The sequence below is a fragment of the Ambystoma mexicanum genome, chromosome 2p, assembly GCF_040938575.1.
Source record: "Ambystoma mexicanum isolate Mex_15411 chromosome 2p, UKY_AmexF1_1, whole genome shotgun sequence".
NCBI classification, from domain to species: domain Eukaryota; kingdom Metazoa; phylum Chordata; class Amphibia; order Caudata; family Ambystomatidae; genus Ambystoma; species Ambystoma mexicanum.
The window spans coordinates 1,258,520,686-1,258,542,796 of NC_090923.1; the positions used below are offsets into that span (position 1 = coordinate 1,258,520,686).

Below are 22,111 nucleotides of genomic sequence, written 5' to 3' on the forward strand. Positions count from 1 at the left end.
TACTTTGTCTTCGAGAATTTAGTTAAATGTTGTTGTCAAATACACAGTTGAATAATTGTGTAGCTTTCACACATGTTGAAAAAGTGTCACTGTAAATCAGGCTTATGTATCCTTTGGTTGCCTGTTCTTTTCAAATCACATTTATTTCAGCATATTATGGTTGGCTTAGAATGATGTTCATTTTAGCACATCAATGTATGATGGTTTGTATGGATTTAAACTTCCTCTCCTCTTCTTGGCTTTCATCTGGTTAGTTGTAAAGTCTTAATTCAAGTCAGTATTCAATAATTCCCTTCATTTTGTGATTTAATAATTGTTCATTTCACTTTAAGTAAATGGTTCAGTGTTTGGAGACCTTTGAAAACATGTTTATTGCCACACGCAAACACTCCGATTCAAATTATTTCCCCTATTTTTAATAGTTCATAAATATAAGTGTTCGTTTCACTTTAAATGGTTTGTTCAGAATTCAGAGACTTTTGAAAATGTGTGATTTGCCACATGCAACCAATGCGAAACAAAGTATTTCCAGATGTTAGATCATTGACAAGTATAGTTGTGTGTTTCCCTTTAATTGAGCCATTCAATTTTCGGAGACCTTCGAAAACGTGTATCTCTCCACACGCGACCACGCCCTTATGAAGTATTTCAAGACATTTTCAAATTCACACACGCGCACTAGGTTTCTCTATTTCCAGAAACTCACAAGTCACTTTGAAAGTGGATTCCGCAGTGCAGATAACACAGCCTTCTCTCTTCAGTGCAGGGTCTCCAGTTCCTGCCCCTCAGACACTCCTAGGGTGGTCCTCCACCACAGGGGAACAAGCACGTTAAATTGAAATGAAAGGGACAGCCTTCCAGCAGGGCTTCCTTCACCTTTCCTGCTCTGCTCCAGGGAGTCCCTACTCCAATGCCACATTGGAGGCTTCTCTGCTTCCTGCACGGCCTCCTGCTCCTTCTGCTTTCGTTTTCCTTCCCCACTGGGTTGGACTCCATTTGTAAACCTGCAGTCCTGTAACAGGTTGCAGGTGTTGATGAGTGTTCCACTTTGCCTGATCACAATTAAAGGCACTTGCTTTACCTTCACTAGCCTTAGCACGCCTCTTCCTTGTCCCAGTACTTGAGCGGTAAAACAGCATAGTCTTTGTTGTTCTTAGTGGCCTCTTCTTCATCCCAGTACTGTCAAGTGTTAGTGGTGGAGAAATGAGGAGAGCTGACTTATAATAGCCCATAAAGCTTGGGCAGGTTTGGGTTGGTTGTCACTAGGAAAGGGGGGATGCCATGTCTTGCCCAAGGGTACCCCATTCTTTCTCCCCCTCCTTCTGGATCTCAAGGCTTGTCATTTCTCATAATGTTATTCTGACCAAAGGAAATGGGTTAGCAGTACCCCACAAAGGCTTCTGAGACTATGGTTTTAACATGGTCTAGAAACGGGAAATACTGTGTCTCACCTGAGTATATGTCATTGCCTTTCCCCAAGAAACCTCCACCCAGGTGCTCCTCCCTCGCTTCTCTGCCCCAAGGGTTGGGATACAATAGTATGTCCTTTCCCTGGCCCCCTGCACAAAGAATCTAAGGGAATTAGATGTGAGGACGCCTCAGGTTTCTCACACCACCCTGTCCACACAGTAGGGAACCATACCACATCTTCTTTGTACTCTATTCAAAAGACCATGTCACACTCTTAAACATGCTGTTGAAACACTCCACTAACCCATTCATCTGCAGTTGACAAGCTATGGAGAATGTGTAGGTCACCCCACATTCTGTTTACATGGCCTGCATATAGAAAAGCCAAACAATTTAGCCCTATTCTGAAATTTCATCCATGGGAAAACTAACAGGGGTAAAGAGACAAAGAAGGCTGGTCTAGCACAGGAGTAGTTGTACTCTTGAAGGGCATCACTTTCAGATACCTGGCTGTATGGTTCACTACAACAAGAAAATACGTACTTCTATAAATACAAGGATTGACATGGAAACCAACAATATCTATTTTTTTCCTTATTGTGCATTTGGTTAAAAAATATAATAAACCTTAAGTACATAAGTTAACAAGCATGGTATACAAAGGATAGCTAAAACAAGGAAGAGTCATACAAATCAACATTAAAATAATAAATGTTTCCATTGGCATAAAATAATTTCATAAATCTAAAGTGATGAATATAAAATAGATAAACGTATTCTAAAGAGAATCAAGGCATTCTGCGCAGTATCTCATTCCATATAAAAAATGCTGCTGCAGTGTATATAGCGGACTCTGCACTATATATATATATATATATATATATATATATATATATATATATAACTCCAAAATTGGTCTGTCACTATGCATTGCAATCTAGAAGTTAAAGTAGCATAGCCCTTTATATATTAGTCAGACATCCTAGGGCAGCTGGTAATTATGTGATGAGTGGTCTCAACTTCTCCCGCACAAAATCGACATACCTTATACGATACCCCAATCCAGTGGCCCAGGACCCTCTCTGATGCCGAGAATGTTGAAGATCATGTAAACAATAAATCTCCTGAGTTGATTAGTACATGGCTTAACTAAATAAGTGCGGGGAGTGTTGTGAATGAAGCCCAGTCTAGAAAATTCAGAGAGGCTCATCTTATTATGTAGCCAAAACAGATTATGATTTGCTTCCCAGACCTCAGTATTTCCCTTTCATTTTTTCATGGCGGTGGGAGAATCAATCAAATCTACAATATCTACATTGATCTCATTCAGGAATTGTATCATAGAGACACTTAAATCCCAGAGGTATGAATAAGTGGTGCCTCAAGTATAATGCCCCGCAATAAGGCCTTTCAGGCAATTCATATTTAGGTTTTGGGAAAGAAGAGAGAGTATAAATGTGCAACACAGAAGGGACCACTGTGCTCTCAATGAAACAAGTCCTAGTTCAAAATGCAGAGCTTCGATAGGAACCGAGTTATGAACCCCCAAAATGAAGCATAGGATCTTTGCCTCCGGGGTCTCCAGCCATTTCATTTTTGGCTCAGAGATGGCAACCGTGCCAAATAGAATCCCCAGCAAAATATTGGTTCTATATACCGATTTCATGCCCTCAATATTGCATCCATCTTTGCAGCTGACAAACTTTCTAAGAGTCCACCATTTTTTGAGAACCTTAGGCATTATATATTCACCATAGTACATGCTATTGGCTCAATCCTTAACAGGTAAACATACGTATAGGTAGCTCTCAACTACTTCAAGGGCCAGGTTCCAAACAAAGAACTTTTTCTCCCTTGCACTAGTACCAAAGATTATGATTTTGGTTTTATGGATATTGATAATGAGATTGTTTTGCTGAGCGTAGGATGACAAAGCAGCAATGGAACGTTGCAAACCTATCGCGTTGCAATCCAGTAACACAGTGTCATCGGCATAGCTGAGCTAAGGCACCGGAGTGCCACCCAACACTGGAGGAAAATTCCTAGCCACATCAATAAAAGTAGTCATGTCAGATATATAAATTGAAGAACAAGAGTGTGAGAACGCATCCCTGCTCCAAACCATGATTGGTGGGTATAGATCTAGATAGTAAACCTCCCTGGTTCACACGCACCACCACAGTGGTGTTTGTGTAAAGTTCTCTGATAAGGTATAGTAACCTGGAGTCAATAGCCCAGCCAGTCAGCTTTGCCCATAATCAATCACACGGCACAGTGTCGAAAGCCTTCAAGAATCCAACGAAATAGGTATACTGCTTTTTTTTCCTTTACCCAGATCACATCAGCGACGAGGCAATGTAAGGCACAGATGTTTAGGGTAGCCGTGTGATCTTTAGGGAAGCCGTTTGATACCTGTGAAGCAACCCCTGCTCCTCCTCCCAGGCATTCATCTTTTTCAGGAAGAAGGTTGCAAAAATGTTTTGGTTACAATCTAACATGCCCAACATGCTATAATTTAGGGGATTGGTCTTGTCCCCTTTCTTAAAGACCGTGACCAAGACAGACTGTCTCCAACTGGCCAGTATTTTTCCAGAATCAATAATATTTTGAAAAAGACGCAACAGAGTATTCGCCCAAAAAGTCGGGTTGGCTTTAATTACAGCATTGGCAATTCCATCTGGACCAGGGGCCCTGGATGCCCTTGATAATATAAAGAATGCCATCCACGTCAACATTTAGCAAACCTTCCAATATGGGGCAAGAGACTGAGATGATATTACAATAAGGGGCGTCAAAATATAGATTTTAGATAGCAGCAGCCCAACAGGATTCACAGATAGCATTGTCTTCCAATGGAGTGGTGTCGGCGGTGTGTGTTCTAATCATAGACCAGAACCTCTTGTTGTGTAGCAGGTTAAAGAGCAGCATCCAGTTGGCACTGTGCAGAGAGATCTTAGGAACCTTTAAGCAGTTTTTATAGTGAGTAAGAATGTTCCTTTTTAATCTGTCCTTTTCAAAAGCAGACATAGGCCCTCATTACGACCCTGGCGGAAAGTAAGTGACCTGACCGCCATAGCGTAAATAGCGTTTCCGCCATTGCACGACGGAGTAAAGTGCGGCTAATTCTGACCCATCGGGCACGAGCACTACGCCATGGCGGAAGTGCAAAGTCCGCGATGGCGGAAATGTCCCCAAAACACCCCTCACCGCCGTCGTACGGCGCCCTAGGTGCAATTCCGCCACCCATCATAGCGGTCACCGTAATGAGCGGTAATCGCAAAATACGGTGACCGTAAATATACGGAAACGGAAGTGTAAACATGGTCCCGGAACGGGAAACAGCACGCCGTACACCTATAAAATCAGAATCCCAACACAAGCATCAAAAATCCTACCCTGAGACACATCCCAACCCGTTAGCCACCCTAGTGAAAACAATAAAAATGGGAAAAGTTGCGAAAAAAGCGTGCGACCGCAAGCGGCAGGTCCACTTCTCCCATGAGGAACTCACCGTGCTCACAGAGACCCTCCAGGAGAATGCTGCCGTCGTCTTCTCGACGCAAATGACCAGGACGGCACTTGCGAACAAGAAGGCCATATGGGCCCTGGTGGCACAGCGGGTAAGTGCGGTGGGGACCGCACCCCGCAACCCACAGCAATGCAGAAAGCGATGGGACGACTTGCGGATACGCGTACGGAGCATACTATCAGCCAACCGTAACATTGCCACAGCTACCGGGGGAGGATCGGAATCACCCATCAAGTTGACCCCCTGGGAAGAAATCTGTGCCTCCACCATTGGAATGGAGAGTATAGAGGGAGTCGGAGGGATGGAGAAAGGAGTGCAGACATCCGAAGAATCAGGTAGGTGGGCCAAATAAAACAATGCTAAATCCACAATGTCCAATCATGTGAAGTACCATGTGTCCACATAGTGCAACAGAAACACATGTCCAGGAGAACGTCCACATACATTGGCCTGATAGCGCACTTTAAAACTCACATTAAATACATAAATAATTAAAAATCCTAAAAACACCCTCTACACGTGCAGCATGCACACCCTAACTGCAGGCTGCAAAACAACTGCATCCTCAATCCACACAAAAATAAAAACCACCTCCAAGGCCCTGACCCAAATCACCCTCAGGTACCACCCCAATGCATGTGATACATTGCCATTCCAATTTCCACAGACCCATAAATAACGCTCGCCCTCCTTTACTCCACCACAGGGTCCGATTCAAACGACGAGCTTCAGGACACCCCTACCAGCACACCTGCAAAGAGGGCCAAGACCAACGGCCAAAGACCCTCCACCTCAGCTGCACGGATCAAGACACGGCAGCAGCACAAATCAAGTGGCAGCACACAGGAGGGGACTTCAACAGGCACCCCAGCAGCCAGCATGCCCACAACAGCAGCACCACAGGTCCCCCCAATGGATGCCACAGAAGGCACTGCTTCTGGTGGCAGCAGCACCATAGGTGACACTGCATTAATGGCAGCATGCTCCGACACAGAAAACGGTGCTGTCGATGTAGGATCCATCCATGACCTGTCTCAATCCCCCTGTTTGTTTCATCCCGTACACCATGAGGATACCACGCAGGGGCACCCACAAGACGACAACTGGCCATCCCCCACAAGCCCTGTGGCAAGGCAACATGAGGTGATCAGACCCTCTGTGACACCACCGCAAATGGCCATGGCCCAGCAGAGGCAACAGTCCCTCGACCAGGTGATCGTGCAACAGCAGCAACTGGCCATGCTCCTCAAGGAGCATGCTGATGAATGTGGGGGTACTAAGGCAGCCATAGAAACATCAACTGAGACACTTAGGTCAGAAATGGAGAGAAGCACAGAGACACTAAGGGCACAAATGGAGAGAAGCACCGAGAGCCTGAGGGTACAAATGGAGAGAAGCACCGAGAGCCTGAGGGGGGAACTGCATGCGACGTCCAAAGACATATGTGCTGAACTTGCCGCTGTGCGCCGTGTGCTCACTGAGCTCTCACAAACCCTTAGGGACATGCATGGACGTGAGCAGGCAGAGACATCATCCGTTGCAAGTTCCGTCCAGGGCAGCCCCCATCGTAGATCTGGGAGGAACCTGCGCTCCACAGGCAGGGGTGCCCCTGATACCCGGAGAGGGGGCTTGCAATAGCGTCTGCCCACTGACAATGAGCATCTTTGGACACTGGTGTTCGGGGGGGAGGTAGGAGGGTGGAGGGGGTGTGTTGGGCTTTCTTGGGTGGCGGGTCGATGGGGTGTGTAACATAATTTCACATATGCTATAAACATTTCACAATCATCCAATGAGATGTGTGGACATTGATCTTTGTGTACGAGGCCTTTATAGGCGTACAGTCCATATTGTGCATGTTCCAGACACACACAGTGCCACAAGTCCCGTGTCCATGTATCAGCCACCAGGCGTGAGTGCTAGAAGCATGAATCTATGAGAATCTGACGAATTTCACGGCCCTCCTGTGCCTCGCGGACTCCTTGAGGTGCTGCCACATCCCCACCCTCATCATGACCATCTTCAGGTGCTTGCAGTCCTGCGTCAGGGGGCATGGGCACATTTCTACGTACGCACATGTTGTGTAGCATGACACATGCCATGACCATCTTTGCAACCTTCTCATGGCGGTACAGGAGTGCCCCGCCAGACCTGCTGAGGCAGCGGAAACGAGTCTTCAGTAGGCCGAATGCCTGTTCTATGACTACACGGGTACGTGAGTGGGCATGGTTGTAGTCCTCCTCATGCTGGTTCTGTGGGTTCCGGAGTGGTGTAAGGAGCCATCTCTTCAGTGGATACCCGGCATCACCTGTATGTGGACAATAAAGGATGTTTGTGGAATGACATAGCTACGTACGCATCCCCCCCCCCCTTCCTGCCAGGTCATTGCCGCATCACATACCCCACATTATCATGCATGAAATGAGACTCACCGAGTAGCCAGGATCTGTTCCCTGCGTGTCGCTCCATGTAGCGTGGTATTGTAGAGTTCCTCAAGACCATAGAATCATGGGTTGATCCAGGAAATCGGGCACAACAATGTGTAATGATCCTGTTGGAGTCACACACCATTTGTACATTAAGAGAATGATATTGTTTTCGGTTGCGGTACTGGGCCTCCATGGCATGTGGCACAACCAATTCCACATGGGTGCAGTCGATGGCACCAATGCAACCCGGTATGCCGGCAAGTGCATGGAATCCCACTTTTGTGTTCGTAATTTCCTGCTCCGAGCGTGGTAGAGAGATGTAGTCGTCTGCGTGCTTCAGGAGGGCATCGAGCACTTGCGATAGTGTCCGTGACAACAGTGGCTGTGAAATGCCATGCAACTGTCCGACTGTGTGCTGGTAGGTGCCTGTGGCCAGGAAGTGTAGTACAGACACCACCTTCAGTAGGGGTGGGATGGCGGTTGGGCTATCAATCATGCTGGCAAGGTCAGCGTGTGTCATGTCCACAATGGCGGTTATGGTGTCCCGGTCCAAATGGTAGAGGGTGTGGATCTGCTCATCAGTGAGGTTGAACGGATGACCTCGGAGGCGTGGGATTGCGGGCTGCCTGCGTGGTGGTAGTGGCTGTGCTGGTGGGCCTTGCTGGCCCTGCCTTGCCCTCCTCCTCCTCCTCCGTCTCCTCTGTGCGGCCGGTTGTTGTAGTAGTTGGTGTTCGTCTTCTTCTTGAAGTTGGAGTACTTGCAGTGCTATCAGGTCCCCCAGGGCCAACATCGCTAGTCCTGCCGGTAGCATTTTGGAGTGGGTGTGGTTGTGGGAGGGGGTTGGGTGTGCAATTTATGTGTTTTCAGGCTGTATAGCCTCCACCTGTGGTGATTCATTCCACCTGTGCAAGCTGCAATCCCCTTTGGGCGAGCACGTCCCGCACACAACGCTGCAATTCGACGCATGGCATCTTGCTATTACAATCATGTATTTAATCCCGATGGCAGTGGAATATTGGTTCATATGTTCATTCTGCTATGGTCCCATTGTTTCACATACTATCTTTACAGTCGCGAACAAACTTGTGAAGGGTCAGTGGAAAGTAGTACTCGATTAACGCTGGACCCTCATGCAGCACTGTACCGAGGTTCACCGACGGGCGGGGCGTCCCATTTGTGAGTGAAGCCAGTTGCCATTTTCACACACTGCCGCACTACATGGATGAATTTGTGATTTCAAGCGGTCACAGATGCCTTTTCGACGTGATGTTGCAAATGTGGAATTCGAAGGACAGCGCTTTCGGTTTTCAGCTAGCGGCGAGGAGACGCCCACAGGTCTGACTGCAGATATTAAGTTCTATTGTTTAATGTCCTTGGAACAGGGGCCATGGCGAGAATGCAATGATTGATATGAATAGTATGGGATGCGCAATAGCGTAGTGGACGATAAGGCAGGACGTTCCCAAATACATGTTACTTCACAACACTAGAATTCCGGGCTGGAGCACAGTGGATTTTGCAGACTGCATTACGCACAGACTCAATGGAAATTTCACATGTTATGTGAGTAAATAATCAGGCGTTTTCATACCGGGATGAGGGTATGATGTATGGATGCATGGACAGATGATTTAATTGAGAGTTTACCATGTACATGGCTTTTTGGAATCTATCCACTTCCCCTGCGCTATGTGATGCAGAGCTGCCATAGTGGGACCATCGTCTATCTGCCCTTGTTGAACCCTCCCTGTCTCGACGCGCCTTCAAACACTTGTGTCTATGCACGTTACTAATCCCATCTAATGGATTCTGTTTTAACAGACGCATGCACACAAACACTCGTTTGTAATAGTGTATTCACCTCGATTTATATAGTTATGATTCGCAAGTGATTTTTGGGTGGGAATAATCCTTTTGAGTGGGCTAACGTGCATATGGCTGTAGATTTAGTGTGATCATTGAAGTGAGTAATTCAAATTAAGGTCTGATGCCCATACCATTCTTTTTCATTTCATTTGGGTGACAGGTATCTCCTCCCCTTTTGCCGCTGCCATCTGTATGCCACTCCTGCAGATGGCTTTTACTCCCGACACCTGCTGCTTCGTGTTAATCAGTGGAGCACCATTACGATCTTATGGGACGATCGCCAATGGGCCACATGCCCTTACGCAGTACTAGTGGCTAGGAGCAACATATCGACCTTTCAGCTGGACTAGTGCCTACCTAATGGGATGGCCCTGCGGTTCTAGGCGCTTCCATGTTGCCTTTTTGAACGTGTATGTAGCCCCTGTGTACCATGAAGGAACAGGGCGTCACACAAGCAGAAGCTGGTCATTTATTGCGGATGCAGCCCACAATACTGAAATGTATTTTGGAGTTCATGACCTAATGGCTGTATGGGCTTGGTGATTTTGTAGTGCATTAAATTTCTATTATGATATTAACCGTGTAGCATTATTCTTTGCAAGTAATGTAGCATATTCCTATTTGTGGAGCGATGTATTGTGAGTAGATCTGCATTGGGTTCCGGCTTCTGGTTATAGTTGCGTGGTACTGTACTGGGCGCGTTTGCCTACGAAGCCCAGTGAGGTCAGGGATAGGGGCTGCCATTATGACTGTTTTAATGATGTCATGCTCAGGGGCGGGGGATTAGCTTTTGTGTAACAGATGCCGGTCAGCCAGGTGGATTGGTGGAATGATGTGATTATCAGAATATGGCTGGTCACAGGTGCCTGTGTTTGCGTGCGTTTCTTGGAGGGAGACTGAGGTCATGTCCATTGGAATAGCTTCTGTATTCGTGCCATCTGTGCCCTGCAGCTCCCATTGGCCCCTCTTGAGATGGGCCTGGCTGCTCAGTCACTCTGCCAACTTGTGTGGTACATGCTTGTGCTGATGGTTGGTTTGTTTACTGGCAAGAGTACAGGGCTGGTGCAGTCTCCCTCAGGTTACTGCTTTGAATGTTGCCTTACACTGGTGTCAAGCGATGGGGGCCTGTTGTTGTTTTGTCTCATATTTCAGTTCATATTGCTGTACTTGAACCTTCACGTGCCTGTGCTGCATCAGTACGGCAATGGTGACATGCCAAATATGGATGGCCACTCACAAGGCACTTGGAGCCCCTACATTCATTTGTTCGTTGGCATGCATGGGTGACTTGTACATTTCACTGGTTGCATTGTGTGACTTCATTGCACCTACGAGGAGTTGTGCAATGTGGCCAGGGAGTGGTGTACAGGCACTCAGTAGGGCCATTTACGGTTGGTTCGCGTTGCCGTTCTTCCCACCATGGCGGAATGGTACTTTCCGCCATGCTTGATGGCGTTAGGTAAATGTCCGCTAGGGTCAGAATTCGCGTACTGTTGCGCCATGGTGGTAATTACGGTTTCGCATGGCACGCGTGCGAGTACTTGGTGCAGTTAGCGTTGGCGTTCACTACGGTGTCGCTAATGGCATCGTACTTTACGGTGACGGGTCATAATCGCACCGAGCGCTATTCGATGGCGGTATTGCATTTCCGCCATCGTTTTTCGATTTCCGCCAGGGTCGTAATGAGGGCCATAGTGTCATTCTTCTTAATCTTCGTGCATGCCAATCTCCCCTCCCTTTACCTGTTTTGCATCGGCACATCCAATGTGGACCCACCCTGAGCAAAATCACCAGACATCCCTCTAGTAAAATGCAGCATATGCTTCAAAGAGCCCAACATCAGTTTAAAATTCCAATTATTATGGAGCAACCATACAGATAAGCTCCGCTCATTGTCTGAAATAAAACTTGTCACAATGTTAATGTTCTTCTCTGTCCAAATAAGATGGTTGCCCTGGGAATTGACTGTAACTCTGGAGCAATGTAATGCAGATCCTGCGAGGAATCGATAGTTAGAGACCACTTCAAAATGGCATGGTCACTAAAACCAATATGTTTCACATACAGCCCCCCCCCTTCATGTTTGTCCCTTGATCAATAAATACGCAGTCCGATTAAGAACAAGAAAATACATTGGACTAAGTAGGCCCCGCTGGCTTACCCATCAAACCTCCCACACTTAAGCAATGGAGGTCGAATGCCTCCATCAGAGCTCCCCACTTCAAACTACTATGTGAACCCTTGTTTAGCGTGCTAGATGCCACCAAGTTATACTCATTACCGTCAGCCAGAATCAGATGTCCCATTAAAACTGGGGAATTCAAATCACCAGCGACAATCACTTTCCCATGAGGCTTAGATTATGAGCATGGGGTCAGAATTTCTTTGACAACATTCATTACATAGTGGGAAGCAACAATCACAGGGGGATTGTAGACATGAATTACTAAAATCGGGGCTTGGAGACATTTGAGGCCTGTGAGTACGGCTGAAAGTACATGAGGCGACGAGTAGCCAACATCATAGATAGTTAGATTGTACTGTACACGCACACCAATGGTCAAGCCCCCCATGGTCCTGCCCTTCAGCCCACAGGTCACATGACGGCATAAGATTCAATAACCGTCAATATGAAAGTCTTCCTTCAGCCACGTTTCTTGCAGCATAAAGGCTTCACTGTCCAGTATGTGCGAGACACCCAGGGGCTGTACGAGAAAGGAATGAAAGCCCCTGGTGTTACAGCACTGCCAGGATCGATATGACCTTACAGGTACTTCTCACTTCGTCCTATTTGAACTCAGTGTTTCAGAAACCCAAATTACCATGTGCTTTTTCCCCTCATGGGAGCCCTGTTTCCATCAATAACAGCACGCAAACTGGCTCTCTCAGTGGCCAATCTGCCCTGAGAAATAGCGGAACCGTCCCCTAATGCTCTAGTGTCAGGCTTATTTCCCATGGTGCGAGCCACAAAATGTTTTCTACTGATGGTGAGCACATAACCCAAACTATAGAGCTCAGATATGCATATGCCTAAAAGGGCAACTACTGCTGGGGAAATGAACTTAACAAGAGCCCAATTAGGTGGACTGTCGACTGTAGGTAGCTCTATGTGGATCATAACTTCAGTACACAGATTTGTTAGGCAGGGTATTCTAGACCACAACTCGAGCAAACAGGTGTGATTCATGAATGGGCTATCGCTACCTGGGTGAGTTCCTCAATTTTTGCCCATTTCCCAGGGGGGATTTGCCCTCCTTGCTCACAGTGATGCTAAGTATTTCATGGGGAAGACATGGTAACATTTGGGACTGGGTTGCTAACAAAGTTGGCAGGACATGTTGCAATGTCGGAGGGCAAATTATGTCCCCATAGGGGATCAGAGGACACATTGTCCCTATGTAAGTTAGCTTGTGTGCTCTGGTATTCATAGAGTGAACGTGGTGCCCACTGAACCAAGCTAGTGGGCCCTGAATAAAAGTGTATGTTACACAGTGCCACTGCCTCTTGTTGTGGCTGATATTTTTTCCCAAGCACAATCATAATTATTTAATACAGGGTGATGAGGAGGATAGATGGAACCTGCAGCACCTGGCAAACAAGGAAGGAATGTGGCTGCAAAAGGACGATGGACATTCTGTGGGTGGGTGATTAACACATCATTTATTACACCCTCCTCACAAGGTCTGTCTCCCATTAGTACCAGTGTCGGCCACCTGGTGCCCACATTTGTCTACAATATGTACTCCAGCATTCATGATTGACTGTACGCCAGGGCAATCCCATGCATCAAGGGGTCTGCATAATTGCACCGCCCTGGTAGTACCATCCCCCTGTTTTCTAGAGACCCTCCTGGGAGTTTCTTTCCGTTGCCGTGCTGTTTTCATTTTTGTAAAGTGTGGAGTGCATAAGGTTAATAATCCACAGGAGTCGGCAGAGGTGGTATGAAAAATAAATAATATGAATAAAGTTAGATGAAATCCAGTAATCGTTGAAAGGTCAAGCAAGCACATGTAGGTGTGTGGCAGCGAGAGAACGGATTAAAGGGCTATGTGCCTACAGTAAGGCACACACTCCCGGTAACACCGAAAAATCAGCAGGTGGTAGAAGCAGCTGTATAATTTATGCAAGGTCAACAGTACCACCTGCACAGAGCTAAAGTACTCACCGCCAATATTGGAGAAGTGGAACACAGCACCTCCAGCCACCAGTTACCACACACCAAACACCTAACACACTCTGCACCACACTGTGCTGGGCTCCATGCAGGCGCTGTGATTTTAAGCTGGAAGTCCTCCTCTGGGGTGAAAAAAGCCATACATAGTAGTAGGACTGCAGATTCCAATTTCAAATTTACTCGTAGGGACCAGGACATTGCTGCAGACTCTGCCACCACCTAACTCACACTGCCGCAAATCAACAATATCAATCCCACTCTCTTGTACCTTTTTTGCAGGATACCCCATCCACAAGCAGTTCTCTAGTCTTTCTGTAGGACTTTCCAGACATCTAGCAAGGCGGAATGGTCTTTCGGTGGTGCTTCCCTTGTACCCCAATGCTGGACCAATAAAAGTTATAGACGAGCCTATCCATTGTGTATACCCCAATTCTCCTGACAAGGGAATCCCTTGTGCTACTGCAAAAGGGAATGTCTTTTGACTCTGGCGCACATCAAACCTTAGACGGCCTGAAGCTAAGGCTCTTCAGTCTCATTGCATAAGAGTCCCTTTTAATGAACTGTTGAAAAGCCCAGGGACCTCTCCATTTAACTGGACATGGCATCCTCCAGAGTAAGACTCAAGCAAACATGCAGGACAAAGGGCAATATGCATGCATGGCCTACTGACACTTTCATCTTTCCAATGCTAACTACATGAGTATCATAGAATCGGGTAACAATAGAACTGACAGCATATATAATAGTAAAGTTTGCATTAGCACACATGAATGGTGCAATGATTTACCTTGACTCAATGATTTCCCTTGGCACGCTATGACCATATCATCAGTTATTCAATGCAGTGAGACTATGGATGGTATGCAGTGACTATCTATAGCTCTATAAACCATTTCCTTCTGTTTTCCATTTGCCCAGCAGTACGATCATTAATATCAGGGCATTTATTCTAAACGAGAAAGAGGATGGTAGCTAGAGCAGTCCACTCAGTCTTGGATATATGTTCGCTTTTTATATTGATTTTAACACATAATTCTTCTTCTTTTCAGATGTATTCTTGGATGCTGCCTTATCCCATTCTTCGTTGACAGCTGCAAAGATGTGAACCACTATTGCCCAAGCTGTAATCATCTCGTCGCCAAACACAAACGGCTGTGATTGAAAACATTAGCATCGCTTCTGCAGGTAAAACATATACATTCTGAACTTGCATTAAATAGCAACTATTTTAATGGTGTGGACTCCATTTGTCAGTTGGCACTTCTTTAAATGTGCAATGGCCTGCTCTCTGTTTCGTGTGCTGCTCATCACAGTATCCCTTGGTGGCCCTAGTAGTGGACAAACCAATCAACTTAATAAGACAAATGCAATCTAAACAATCTTGTCAATATTGTTGTCAGTGTACAAGCTAGAAGTTGCTTCATTTTAGAACAAGATTGTTATTTACAAGCACATGGCCCCTTTTAGCCTGCAAAACAGCATCCACATTTAATATGTTGGTCTTCCTTTATGTGTAGAAATTGGTGGACAACAAACCTGCAGACAGATGTAGTCAATCTAAAATGTGTTATTTGATAAAAACTAAGAACAACATGTTTTGCATTGTGAAACCTGCTGAGGACTTAAAAGTTATCACAGACTACTAAGGAGTACATTAGGAAGAGCAGGGGGCGAAGGAAGAAGAGTGCAAGAACATCATAAAGTGAGGTAGGTATACAGTTACTACCAGTTTGCTGCTTCCTAGTGCTGAGAGATAGGGGGAGGGAGCAGAAATAAAAATGTTATCAGTGGACAGGCGGATAAAGTGGAAGGGATTAGTCCTCAGGCCTCTTCTTAACTTAAAGAAGTCCAGGTCGAGAGAGTAATACATTTGCAAACATCTGCACTTAGTATCAGACAGCACTTCACTTCATGCTAGGTAAAGCAGAACATACTCCCGGGCCATATAAACTCAAGAAGGCACTGACAGAAGAGAACACCTCAGAATGTACCCCTGCGCAGCCCCGCTTTCACATCAAAGCAAGTTGGTGATATTGTAGTTCAACCAAGCGAACACCTGTCAATGAGCTCATTTACAGGCTCTATTCAGCTCTTGGACATTAATCACTTAGACAAACAGAATGTGTTTATGCAGGGGTATAAAAGGGGATACAGAGTACACATGAGTGTGGGAGTCAGGATTTGTAAATGAGAGTAACTGGGCAGTGAATGGCGAGTGGTGATGAAGAAGATGACACAAATGATAAAGAGGTGATGGAGGGGATGAGGAGCAGTTTGGTGGGAAGGAGGAGATTATCAGGTTAGATGGGGAGAGGAGGTGATAAAGGAGGAGGTAATTAAGAGCTCGGAGGGAAGCAGGAGACCATGAAGAGAAAATGGAGGAGAGGATGTGAGAGAGGAAGAAAAGGAGAGGAGAAGTTAGGAGGGGAGGAGGAGACCTTCCAGAGAGATAGAAGCAGAGGAAGTAATACAGGAGGAGGAGAAGAGTAGTTTGGAGAAAGAAGATAAACCATCATTAGAGAGATGAGCAGAGGAGGCATAAGAAAAACAGAGCTACACCAAGAAGCTGGGAAAACACTGTCATCTGAGAGATGAAAATTAGCACAGCAGAATGCATAGGAAGAGGAAGGCATGTCAGAAAGAGTAAAAGGAGGGAAGGAAGAGAAAAGCAGGCATTGCTGGATGCCAGATAGGAGACAACATGTGTCAGAAGAGATGGAGGATAAAGCTCAATGAGGCGTATTAAGTCAACATCCCTGAATGGAAGTTGATCAGTGAAAGAGATTAAATAAAAGAGAGCAGTTTAGACACCGACCACTAGGGAGACTCAGGACGTGATGGGAGAGTGATACCAGGAAGTCACTGACAGCCTGTCAGAGGTTTAAGCCTAAGAAAACCATGGCCAATGGCGATGCAGCAAAGGATATAATAGAATCTAATGCCTGTCCCCTGTACAGAAGATTTGGGGCTGTTTATTCATCTGAAAATTGTTTGCGGTGAACTGTTGGAAATAAAACTGCTTGCATGCAAACAAACATCAGACGAACAAACTTAAACAAAAATGCGCAAGTCCCAACCCCTAACCCCCACCCCTCTCCCCTACTTACCTGTTTGCTCGTTGCCACATCCCCTTCACCCTGCAGCATCTAATCCGTCCCTATAACGTGGGTCGGGATCCGATGCCGCGGGGTCCCTTTTTCTTCTTTTTCTTTCTTTTTTTTCGGTCCCCCACCTCCCATGTTGAGGAAGCGGGGGACACCCCTGCAACACCTGAAGGCCAATACATTCCAAACAGGGAGCAGGGGACACCCCCACAGCCACCACTCCACATGTTTGGTATATATTAGCCTAATTGTTTGTTTATAATCAATCGAATGGTGGTAGCCGAATTCGGTCAAATGTACCATTTGATCAATTAAAAACAAACAATTAGGCTAATACCATTCAGAAGACCCAAGGCACCCAGGCTGACCCCTATGAAAGGCAAGACATCTACAGCTACTTACAATAAATAATTGGTGGGGGGGCTCATAACTTCACAGTCAGTGAATGACTCTTTGTTTTCCCACCAAGTAGGCCGGATGTAAGGGAGACCAGGAAGAACTGTGAACCCCAGTCCTAAAGAGTTTTCTTTATTTTATTGTATTGATTTCTTGTTTGATGTCCTCAGTTAAAACCAATCCCTTAGTTTCTTTTGTTATAATTAAGATGCTTGAACCTTCTTTTAAACTCTTGCATTGTATGTTGATCCCTCTACAGTGACATATGGTGGCAGAATTCGGATCAACAAGACTCAAACCAAGGGTTACACTCTGCCAGCAGCCTCCATCGGCAAAGGTGGTTTTGGTTGAAAGTTGGACCAAGTTACCCCACAGGGTCACATCAGGGGCTGTCAGCCCAGATTTGGGTAGCAGTTAGAAACTGGGAGTCCCTGCTATGAGTAGGACACTGGTTTCGACTGCCATCAAGATCCAGCAAACGGGTAGGATTTTCAGGTGGATTACTCAAAGGTTAGGGCTGGCACTAAACCCTGGGGTCCATGTTATGGCCAGAGTAGGTGACAAAGATAACAGAAGTATTGTGAAAGTGCTGCTTGTAACCATTACTCAAGTTCTTTTTCAGTAAAGCAAGGAGTCCTCATTGCCCACCTCATCTGCAGAGTAATCTAAAATCCAGGCAAATTGGAGTTCAAGACTCTAACACCAACTAGAAAGGGTAAGAATGTCGTTGACTCCATCCATGTATCTCCCATGCCAAACATACTCAAGGAGCTTGCCCTTTTTCCAGAGTTTGTTAGGCCCAGGTGAAATGACGCCTTTCATCAGCATGCATTTCAATAAGAGGTTTGAGCAGAAGTGGACACCACTAAACAGGGGCCATACTTGTATGAAAAAAATAGCTTCTTGTATAGAGGGGAGAATAACCTACGGAGAAATGTGGGCATACAATACCCACTGTTAGTTCCCACATCTTTTAAATTAATTCAGAAATTAATTCAGAGCAAGAGAATGAAGACACCTAAAATCAAGACAAAGAAAGTGGAATTGAAAAGTAGCAGAAATAGGGAAACCATTGAAGTTGGTCTCAGGAAGGAGAAATATTCACTGAATAACCTAGGTTAAATTAGGTGCAAACAAAAAAATATCAAATTGAATGAAAAGGTCTAAACACATGAATCGGTAGCCCAACATATAATGAAGAACAGTAATTCAACCAAGAAAGAATTAGAATTTAAATCAGATGTTTGGTAGAGAGGAAAGAAAAAATACGACACATTTTTCAAATATTAAACAACCGAAAATGAAGAGTGCATACTATGGAAACAATTTGGCCATGAAAGGAGAGAGCAGAATGAAAAATAAAGCCAAGATTGCGTGGGTGATTAGAACGAAGAAGCAGACGAGGAGGAAAGGAAATACATGAGGGGGGTAGACCAGGGTAGAAGCATGACTTAATAGAATTTCTGTCTTTTTAGTGTTGAGTTTTAAGAAAATTAGCTGATATCCAGGTCCAATTGAAGGAACACAAGATGACAGCTGATGATTTAACCTTTTAACTGCCATGAGTTTCCCCCCCAGTGCCAAGGCCTTTTTGGTAATTTCAGTATTTCACCATGCAAAGCCTTCTAACATTTTCTCCTTCATTAACCTCTTAAGTGCCAAGGACGAGCTATCTCATCCTTGGCACTGGGGAGGTAATCCCAGGGACGAGATACCTCGCCCTTGGCACTTAGTAGAATCAGTAAAGGAAGGAAAGCAAAATAAAGATATGTCTATAATCAGCTAAATGAGTATGAAACTCAAACTGGCTGATTACGCGGCCAAGGGTTTGCACAAAGGAAAAAGCAAGGGAAAGCAATGGAAAGTTGTTTAATATTCAAAAGACATCAAAAGAAAAAGATATGGATGAGGAAAAAAAGCCATGGCAGGAAACATTGAAAAGGAGCGAGCCTGGTGATAGAAAGAAAACCAATCTAACGCTAAATCAGAAATATCAAATGAATCCAATATTTGAAGCCTAAGAGAATGATCAATAGTGTCAAAGGCAGCACTGAGATCCAATACGACCAGGATAGAACTTCTGATGATGTGCCTCATTAAATGACAGTTAAGAAAATGATCTCAGTAAAATACCCTGCACGAAAGCTGGACTGCAAAGGGGATAGAAGAGAATGAACATGACAATGGGAGGAAAGTTAAAGCTGAACAATTCTTTATAGGACTTTAGAAATATGGGGAAGAAGGGAGATGAGATGATAATTAGAGACATCATATGCATCAAGAAAAGTCTTTTTGATAAGAGAAGTAAGAGTGGATCTTTTTAAAGATGTCAGGAAAAATACCAGTAGACAGAGAAGAAGTGAAAAGAACTGCTAAATGATAAGACAGAAGATAGAAAGTAGATTTAATATAGGGAACCAGAAGGAGATCTGTAGGAGAGGCAGTCCACTTGACTTGACAGACTTGACTTGGCCTGACTTGCCAAGTAAGCCTCCAATGGAATGAAGGATGAAGATGGTGTGCTAATAACTGTAAACTCACCACAGCAGTGTATGAACCCATTTTAAATTTCTGCAAATGTATTCCTGGAACTGAGATATAATGTAATGATGCAAATTAATTCTTGTTGAGGGGTGTAAGTGATCAGCAATTCCAGATCCAAACTTAGTAGCGGGACGGCGGCAGGTTTGCAGGGATTCAGCCCTTTTATTAGGCTATGAAGATAATAATTGCTTAACAGCATAACGACATTTCATCTGGCCACTGGACTTTAGGAGTAGGATATTGAACTTCACAGTGCATTTAGCTGGCGCAAGCACTTACATGTGGTTTTACATATGTTGGGCAAACCCTTTGCAGTAGACACAATAAGGAAGATTAACTCCTAGAATTGGCCCTTGTTTGGTTGACGATTGCCTTGATAACAACAAATGTCAAAATACGTGTCGGCTGACATCTTGCATTAATAAAGATAATGACGATACTTATCATACCTATATGGCATTTGGACTTTGATTTTTGAATTCTTTGAATTCGATATCCGGGCACGAGCGCAGTGCGCTTGTTACATTTGAACTATACACAAACTTAGTAGCAGTTGTTCACCCATAGGGAAGGCCTTCGATAATACTGACGGTATCTGCGATACCTTTCGCTTACAGCGTGGCTTGTGTTATAACTACTGGTTTCAGGAAGAAGTAGGTGTACGCAGACTAGGATTCCATTTAGGAGTGTACCTCAGATGCAGTACACTTGCTTGGTGGTTGTGAAAGGCGGTTTTCTATCTTGAGCAAAATGTAGAATTTGGTCTTCTTTGGGTGCTGTACTATTAATACTTCTTATATAACAGTCTTCCTTCGTTTAAAAAAAAATCTTTTTATTTCAACAGAAAGCATACAAGGCATATAGCAATTACAACAGGTATTTTAAGGCTTAATTATGATGAGAGAAATAACAGCAATCGAGAATGAAAATTAGAATATATAAAAGCCAAGTATAGAAATTAAATCTAAGCATATGAAACTTTGAATTTTTATAAAAGTAAATTAGAATGACAGACAATGAAACAAAACAATAAAAAGAGAGACAAACATGTACAAAGGGGGTGGGGAAGGGAGAGGAGAGAATTGCAGAAAAACCACGTGCAGATATTTATTTTATTCATCAGTTAGAGTTACACTAGCTAAGAATCTTAGAAATAACTGCCACTTCAGCTTGTGCTTTAGTATTAGAAAAGAAGTGGAAGCATTACATCTTTCCAAACTATGGATGTTACAAATGGAGTTCCAACACAATTTATAATAAAGGCGACCAAACTTTAACCAATTAGACGTTATATTTTGAATTGCCACTAGAATAAGAAGCTCAAACAGGTAACATCCATTCTTATGCAGAACTTCTTGTAACATTGCACTACCCAGGAAAAGACATTGAAAACAAAAATCTTGTTGCATGTTAAAAACAAGCTTAAATGTATTGCACACGCTATTCCAAATTGATTGAACATGCTTGCATTCAGCAAACATATGTTTAAAAGAGCCCTGAGTGTGTAGGCAACTCCAAAATCTGTCACCCTGTGTAGCTCCACATTTGAAGAGTAGAAGAGGAGTAATGAAAACTCTATGATGAAATGAATATAAAGTTTGAAGTAGGCTAACTGACATGGTAACTTTGGCGATATTATTCCACACAGGAGGCCAATGCTGTTGGCTAGCCGGTAAATTGCAATCCTGCTGCCGTGCAAAATGACACTCCCAAATATTTTCCGAGGAAGGTACTTCAGAAAGAGCTTTGTAAAACATGGAGGCCGTATTGTTAGGATTTTGCATGTGTTGCATTCTTTCTACATTAGGTGTAATACATTTACATATCAGTGAATCATAGTTTTCCATAATTGCACCCATAATAGTCAATATTGCTGCATGTATGAAACCGGTATCTGGGATTTAGCAGCAAAATTATTAAAGGTCACTGGAGCTCCCTGAATAAATAGCTGATTAAAATACTTAATGCCCAGAGAGCGTTATGGTTTCCAAAAATAGATCTTCAATTAACTTTTATTAATGAATTAAACCAGATATATTGTGAGATGAACTGAGAGGGTTTTAAAATAGAAGGAAACAAATGCGTTCTTAGATACCGGCAGATAAGCTAAAACTAGCACAATTGATGAATCTATTTTTCCCTTGATGTAGAAATCAGCAAGAGTTAGAGGGCAAACCATTGCTCTCTCTATAAGCAGCCACTTTGGTGCATTGTTATAATCTACATGTGTAAGCCACAACTGCATTTGTTTTAAAACAAAGGCCATATGGTATTTTTTTTTTATCCGGGGATCCTACTACGCCACAAACACACTTTTTAAAAAAATGTAAAATGGGTTTAGTACACAAGGTACTTTTACATTAACTCATATTCACATCATCATATCATCAAAATTCATTACAAAAAGAACATAATAATTCAAATCTTTCTTACAACTTTTACAATCCTTTTGTTAATTTGTCATTCCTCCCAGGGTCGGACTGGGACAAGAAATAGGCCCGGTCACACAAAGAAAAGTGGCCCACCCCTCGCCTCACGACCCTTGACCTCTGATAACATCACCGGAAGTGATGTCATTTGACCCCACCCCAAAGTGACATCCGGGAAGTGATTAAACATGACCTTTCACCTCTTGACAAAACAGGAAGTGGCACCAAATAGC

At 44.3% G+C, this 22,111-nt stretch overlaps 1 protein-coding gene across 2 annotated transcripts in view; it reads left to right on the forward strand.

Annotated features, from left to right (window-relative positions):
* LOC138567407 (lipopolysaccharide-induced tumor necrosis factor-alpha factor homolog) overlaps nt 1-22,111 on the forward strand; it is a 227,460-nt gene that overhangs the window by 195,220 nt on the left and 10,129 nt on the right. For both annotated transcript variants that reach the window (XM_069645581.1, XM_069645582.1), the window contains one exon: nt 14,455-14,590. In XM_069645581.1, coding sequence (XP_069501682.1) covers nt 14,455-14,563 — 109 coding nt within the window. In that variant the 3' untranslated portion in view covers nt 14,564-14,590. The remainder of the gene's footprint in view (nt 1-14,454; nt 14,591-22,111) is intronic.